The following is a 7,260-nucleotide window of genomic DNA, read 5'->3' as shown; positions in this document are numbered from 1 at the left end:
CAGCTCTCCTGGAGCCCCTTTAGGCCCTGCAAGGGGCTCGGAGCTCTCCCTGTGTCCTTTCCCCTTCCCCATCTCTTCCCATTTTTGGCTCAGGGAAAATGGAATGTAAGCCCTGGACCCCCATGGAAGTGAAATTCCAAAGGGATTTCCAAACTCCCATCAACACAGGGTGGGGTCTGCTTTAAATATATATAAAAAATGACCCAAATAAATTTTTTTAAGGAATTCCATTAGGAATTTGGTGGGGAAATCTGGTGCAAATGGAGAAATGATGGAATTCCAGACTGGTTTGGGTTGGAAAGGACCTTAAATCCCATCCAGTTCCATGGGCAGGGACACCTCCCACTGTCCCAGGGTGCTCCAAGGCTGGCCTTGGACACTTCCCAGGAATCCAGAGGCAGCCACAGCTTCTCGGGGAAACCACCCTTCCATCCAGGAATTCCTTCCCAATATCCCATAAAAACCCCTGTTTCATTTTAAATCCATACCTATTAAATACAATTAAATTATAAATTAACTTTCCCTCACAGACTTGCAGGAATAAGCACAAAATCCAGATTTCCCCTATTTTCACTCAGGATTTTTCAATTCCTGCGGGTGTTTTCCATGTTTTTCCCCATGGATCCAGCCCTGTGTCCATGGAATCAGCTCTCCCACCCCCTCTGAGGTGCTGCAGAGCTCTCCACGTGCAGCAGGAAGTTATGGAAAGCTGCCCATGTGCTGCTGAAATATTCCTGAAAAAGCCTGGCTCGGCTTTCCACTCATTTCCTTCCCTGTGCTTGCTCTTAGCAGGAATTTATAAAAAGCTGCCCATGTGCTGCTGAAATATTCCTGAAAAAGCCTGGCTCGGCTTTCCACTCATTTCCTTCCCTGTGCTTGCTCTTAATGGGGATAATTGGAGATTTCATCAGCTGGAGGGGATTTTTAGGAGCAGAATTCCCTTGGGAGCACCTTGTGACACACCAGAAAACAGAGAAATTATTATTTTAGATCCAATTCAGCAGCTTGGCAAATTATTTTGGGAAAACTCTGGAGTCAGCACCGTGTTTTGATATCCTGAGCTGGAGGAATTCACTTGTTGTCGTTAAAAATTGAATATTTTTAATATGAAATCCCACTTCGTCATTAAATTATGGGTTTATTTTATGTTCCCTTCAATCCAACCTGAATTTTAGGGATTAAATGGCTGAAAATCGGTCAAATTCCCTTTTTTTTCTTCCTAGCTAATTAAAAGTTGTGGATTCCCAATGTTTGGTGGGACAGGTTTGGGCCTGGATTCATCTTTGGGCCCTCAGTTTTTAAAAAAAGCTGGAATTTTTTCCCCAGAATGTGAATAAAACTGGGCTGAGTCTCTCAAGACTCTTCCCAAGGATTTGCTGCTCCAGGGTTTGGAGCTTAACAGGATATTTTGGATTTAGGGAATACCTGTGTGTTGTGAAGGGGGATTTTGGGGTGGTTTTCCCTCTTGGAAAACACAAAAAATTGGATCCCTAATCTCCAGTGGATTCTGTTGGAATTTTGCTTCCTTTGTGGAATCAGGGGGAGATTTCACTGATTTCTTGTTTATTGCACCAAAATATTTGCTGCAGGAGGAGTCCTGAGATTTTGGGTGCATTTGCTAAATTTAGGAGCCGAGTTCTTAATCCTTGGAAATTTCGGCTCCTGGGAGAGCGACTCTCCCTCCTGATCCAACAAACCGCAGGAAAATGGATTTTAATTCCGTTTTCAACCTCTGCATTTTCCTGTTCTTGCTGTTTGGATACGAGTCCACCTCCCCCATCCCTGACTTCAGCTCCTGCCTTCCCAAATTCCCAATTTTCTCATCCGTGGGACCTGGTGGAGCACAAGGAATGTCCCACCCTCGTGCAGATTTTTTTTATTCCCCTTTGGTTTTTTCCCCCCCTTTGGTTTTTTCCCCCCCTTTGGTTTTTTCCCCCCCTTTATTTTCCCCCCCCTTTGTTTTTTCCCCTTTTTTCCTTTTCCCCCCCTTTTCTCCCCCTCTTCCTTTTTGTTCCCCTTTCTTCCCTTTTTCTCCTTTCTTCCCTTTCCCCCCCTGCTCCTTTTTCCCCTTCTCCCCCTTCCTCTTCTCCCTCCTCCCTTTTCTCCCCCTCCTCCCCTCTCTCCCCCTTTTCCCCTTCTCCTTTTCCCCTTCCTCCCTTTTTTCCCGGTGCTCCAGCCCCTTCCCAGCTCCATTCCCATCCCTGGCCACGCTCCAGCCCCTCGGGGTCCCTGCTGCAGGAGAATCCCAGCAGTGCCCTGGGCTCTTCCCACCCTGCTTTGGCCACAGAAATCTCCGAGCTGCTGTCCCCTTCCAGCTCTTCTCTTGGAAACCCCGGCCAAGATCCGTAAGAGGATTTCCCATTCCTCAGAAATGGAATTTTTTGGATCTCTGCTGCTGATTTTATTCTCACTCCAGCCCTCCCCGCTCCTCCTGAGCTGTTCTGCCTCGAGGCTCTCTGAGTGTGGGCTGGGCTCTCCACACAACACAAAAGTCTATTCCTGGCAGAACTTCCCAGGAATTTGGATGCTTTTAGTCTTGAAAAGCAACTTTTGGGTTTTTTTTTTTTGGAATGCTGGCACTCCAATCTTGAGGAATACTGTGAGGGAAATGATCTCTTTAATGATGCTTTTGGCAACTCAACAGCATTTATTGCTGCTGGATAATTAAATCTGGAATTCTTCGTGTTCTGGATTGAGCTAATCCAGTGTGGAGTTCAGAGCAGCAGAGATTCATCATGGGAATGGCAAATTGATCCCTTATTTTGTGGGATTCATCATGGGAATGCCAAATTGATCCTTTATCTTATGGGATTCTCTGTGGAGTTTATGGAAACAGCATGAGGGACAAATTCCTGGCTGTGAGGGTGCCCAGAGCAGCTGGGGCTGCCCCTGGATCCCTGGCAGTGTCCAAGGCCAGGCTGGACATTGGGGACGGTGGAAGGGAACAAATCCAGGGTTTTAATCATCTTAGAATAGAACTGGATGTTCTTGGATCCAGAGAGGGATAAAGCTCCCAGTGGAGCAGGGAAAATGGGGGTTGTTATTGGATTTCCAGCATTTCTTGTGGAACACCAAAAGCTCCCAAGGCCTGGAGGATAAATGCAATTCCCACGTGCTCGAGGTGCCTGTTGCTGTTGTGTTTTCCAGCCGTTATTTCCCGGAACCAGGAAGGCCCTGGGGAGATGGGCAGGGCCGTGCTCATTCCCAAGGAGGAGCAGGAGAAGATGAAGGAGCTGTTCAAGATCAACCAGTTCAACCTGATGGCCAGCGACCGCATCGCCCTGAACCGCAGCCTGCCCGACGTGCGGCTGGACGGGTGAGGCCAGCCCGGCAATCCCGGGAATGCTGCGCCATGGAATGGGCTGGGAGCTCCAGTCCCCTCCATCCCAGCCCTGCCACGGCAGGGACACTTCCCACTGTCCCACCTGCTCCAAGCCCCAATGTCCAGCCTGGCCTTGGATGCTTCCAGGGGCAGAGAGGGAAGGATTTCTTCCTAATATCCCATCTAAACCAGCACATGGAGTCCTGGAATGGTTTGGGTTGGAAAAGACCTCAGACCTCATCCAGACCAAGGGCAAGGACACCTCCTGCTATCCCAGGCTGCTCCAGCCTGGCCTGGGACACTTCCAGGGATCCAGGGGCAGCCACAGCTGCTCTGGGAATTCACCCCAGCCCCTCCCCACCCTCCCAGGGAACAATTCCTTCCCAATCTCCCATCCATCCCTGCCCTCTGGCACTGGGAAGCCATTCCCTGTGTCCTGTCCCTCCAGGCCTTGTCCCCAGTCCCTCTCCAGCTCTCCTGGAGCCCCTTCAGGCCCTGCAAGGGGCTCGGAGCTCTCCCTGTGTCCTTCCCTTCTCCAGGGGAACATTCCCAGCTCTCCCAGCCTGGCTCCAGAGTCAAATGGAATTTGCTCCAAGTTCTGTGGGAATGATTTGCCTCATCAGGATCCCACAAAATCCCCATCCTGTTGCTGTATCCAAGCAGGACCGACTCCCATTGTATCCCTGCCCTGGGATGGCTGATTTAATTCCAGCTGATCAATGGGATCAACGGGATCTCACACAAAGGGTTTCATTTGCTTCCCATTCCATCCCGAGTTTTCTGTCAGGGAATGTCCCTGGGTTGCTGGGGTCCTGTTGGAAATGGCCAGGCTGGAGATTGTAATCAGAGCCAGCTCTAATTAGGAGCTGTTGATTAAACCTTAAACCCGGCTTAACTCACCAGAGAAATGCCTCATTTCATTCCTAAGGATTTCCTCCGGCGAGGGAAGAAATCCATCCTCAATCTTTTCCGGATGAGTGAGGCTGCAAGTGCCATTCCACAGATTGCTGGAGCATCCTAATTGGATTTTCTCCTGGAGATTTCAGCTGGAATTGTCTCCTGGGTGTGTTCCAGTGCTTGGGAACATCCAGGGCTGAGCAGAAACATTGGAATTTTGGGAATAGCAGCCAGGGTTAAACACGGGGCTGGAGTTTTGTGGGGATTCTCCAAAGGAAGAAACATTGGGATATGATCCTGGGTGGGGAAAAGGCTTGGGAAGGAGCAGGGCAGGGGTGGCGATGGATGTCTGGGAAAACTTCCTTTAATTGGGAAAATCCTTCCCTCAGATCCGTGTTCCAGGGCAGGGAGCCTTGACTGGATTTTTCAGGTGACACCAACATTTGTTATTCCTGAAATTCAGCCCTCAGGGGAGGGAAATTTGGTTTGTTTTGGGATGTTCACACCTGATCCATTGGTCCTGCACTGGGACCTGTTGGATTTGGGGTTTTTCCAGCTCTAAGTAGTGGTGGATAAAAAATTCCTTCCTCAGAGGGTGGGGAGATCCTGGCACAGGTTTCCCAGGAAAGCTGAGGCTGCCCCTGGGTCCCTGGAAGTGCCCAAGGCCAGGCTGGAATAACCTGGGATAGTGGAAGGTGTCCCTACCCATGGCAGGGGTGGGATGGGATTTAAGGTCCCTTCCACCCCAAACCATCCTGGGATTCTCTGATTCCATGGATAAGGGGTGGCAGTGACAGAACTCCTGTCACTCCAGGAAATATCCGTAAGTACTGGAATTTTTTCCATGGGCATGGACACACTTGGATTGTTGAAGTTCTCCTTTATTCAGAGAACATCAAAAATTTCTCTTCCAGAAGCACAATCCTTGTTCTCCCCTCCGTGTTTCCCACGTGGGCTGCAGCTGCCTTTGGAGCAGCCGTTTGGATCGGGAGATAAAATTGGAAAATGGGAGCTGTCAGCTCCTTAATTAGTGTTAAAATCATGGAAAACAGATTTTCCTCCCTGGCAGCCTCAGAGGGGCCCCCAAGACATCCCTGGATGGAGGAGAAAAAGGATTTTACTTATAGGAAAATTACTCCAGAGGGGATATTTTTATTTCCTTTATTCCTGGTTTCAAGGGGCTTGGAATTGCAGTAAAGGCTGGAACAGTTTGGATAAGAGCCCAGATTAACTCAGGGCTGTTTTGCAGGAATTCTTTTTCCAAGGATGACTTTTCAGGCTGCCTTGGAAGGGCCCTCACCTCCTTCCCAGGATACCTTCTCCCAGAAAATCTGCAGGACAGCCAGGATCCCGCTTTTCCCACAGACCTCTGGAAATGGGGGTTGGGAGGGGGATTAGAAGGGTTCGGTCTGCATGGATGAGCTTTGAAAAATCCGTGGCTGTTTCCCATTTCTCAAGGATGTGGAGGTGCCCCACGTTCCTGGTTTTCCTGTAAATACCCTAAATAATGGAATGCTGCTGGGTTAAACTGGATTCAGCCCTGGAATGGGAACTTTGGGAAAACAGGCAGGGTTTAAACGTTCCAGGTAGATCCGTCCTGAATCAGCTCAGCTTTTCCTTGGCAGCTCATCCCAGGCCATTTCCTGTGTGCTCCAGAGCTTCCCTGGAGCCGAATCCACCTGGGAATGGCTGTGCCTGGAATGTGATGAAACAGTGCAGGGCTGAAATGGATCCGTGGGGTCCTTGCCTGGAATGTCAGGAATGGGAGAGTGAGATGAGCTCGGAGGTTCCCTGGCAAAGGTTTCCCAGGAAAGCTGCGGCTGCTCCATCCCTGGAAGTGTCCCAGGCCAGGTTGGACAGGGATTGGAGCAAGCTGGGATAGTGGGAGGTGTCCCTGCCATGGCAGGGTGGCACTGGATGGGATTGAAGTCCCTTTTTGAACCCAAAACATTCCATGATTCTCTGAAAATCCCAGAATAACCCGTAATGATCCCAGGATCTGCCCACAACCAGCGGGCAGGAGGGGGAATAGGTGGGTTTTCACTCTCATTTCCGTGGTTTTGATGGTGGGAAAGGTGTTTTGCTCTCATTCCCGCAGCTGAATTTCCTCCATGTGTATTCATTCCTGAGAAATTATTTTCTACAGGAATAAAACCAGGATTTTTGGGACAGCAGTTCCAGCGTCGTGGGAGTGGGAAAATCAGGGAGCAGTGTAGGGAGTGTGGGGGGATGGGGAGGGAGCGTGTGAGGAGCAGGTGATGATTCCTCATTCTCCAGCACCAGCTGGATTTCGGGATTAGGAAAATCCCAGTGTGAGTCACCATCATGGGGAAGGGCAGGAAAGGTTTTATCCATGTGCTCCCAGCTCCTGGCAGGTGCTCCTGGACACAGCGGGAATGCAGGGGCTGGCTGGCACTGGGAAGCTCTGTCACGGAGCTGGGAAGGGGCTGGAGAATTCCTGAGGGAGCTGGAAAGGGGCTCAGCCTGGAGAAAAGGAGGATGCAGAAGGAAAAGCTCTGCAGCAGAGCCCTCCCCAAACTTCCCTCACTTTCCTTTCCCCTCACATTTTCTCCCACTTTTTGATTTTCCCCTCATGGCAAAGGAGACCCTGAGGGGCTGGAGGAGTCCAGGGAAGGGAATGGAGCTGGGAAGGGGCTGGAGAACTCCTGAGGGAGCTGGGAAAGGGGCTCAGGCTGGAGAAAAGGAGGATCCAGAGGGATCTTTTTCCTCTCTAGAATTGGATGGAGAATGAGGCCCATCTCAGGCTCTCCCAAAGGCCACCGTGCTTCAGACATGGAAACAACATCAAAAGAGATAAAATAAATAAAAGCCGGGGGAGGCTCAGGTTGGATATCAGGGAAAATTCCCTCCTGGAAAGGGCTGTCCAGCCCTTGGAGCTGTGATGAGCATCAGGCTTGGAGCATGGCCATGCCCAGCCAAGAATGCCAAGGAATTCAGGGTCCAGATTAGTCAAGTTTTCTTGGATTTTGATGATATTCCATTGCACTTCCCAGAAATATCCATGGGAATGGCTCTGGGAG

The 7,260-nt window shown here is 50.2% G+C and overlaps 1 protein-coding gene across 5 annotated transcripts in view; it reads left to right on the top strand.

Moving 5' to 3' along the window:
• Positions 1-7,260, top strand: part of GALNT13 (polypeptide N-acetylgalactosaminyltransferase 13) — a 69,850-nt gene that overhangs the window by 10,421 nt on the left and 52,169 nt on the right. For all 5 annotated transcript variants that reach the window (XM_017736057.1, XM_017736058.1, XM_017736056.1 and 2 more), the window contains one exon: positions 3,148-3,316. In XM_017736057.1, coding sequence (XP_017591546.1) covers positions 3,148-3,316 — 169 coding nt within the window. The remainder of the gene's footprint in view (positions 1-3,147; positions 3,317-7,260) is intronic.

Source organism: Corvus brachyrhynchos, unplaced genomic scaffold, assembly GCF_000691975.1.
Source record: "Corvus brachyrhynchos isolate BGI_N302 unplaced genomic scaffold, ASM69197v1 scaffold45, whole genome shotgun sequence".
NCBI lineage: Eukaryota > Metazoa > Chordata > Aves > Passeriformes > Corvidae > Corvus > Corvus brachyrhynchos.
The sequence above is the reverse complement of the archived record's forward strand: the minus strand, read 5'-3'. Positions and strand labels throughout refer to the sequence as shown.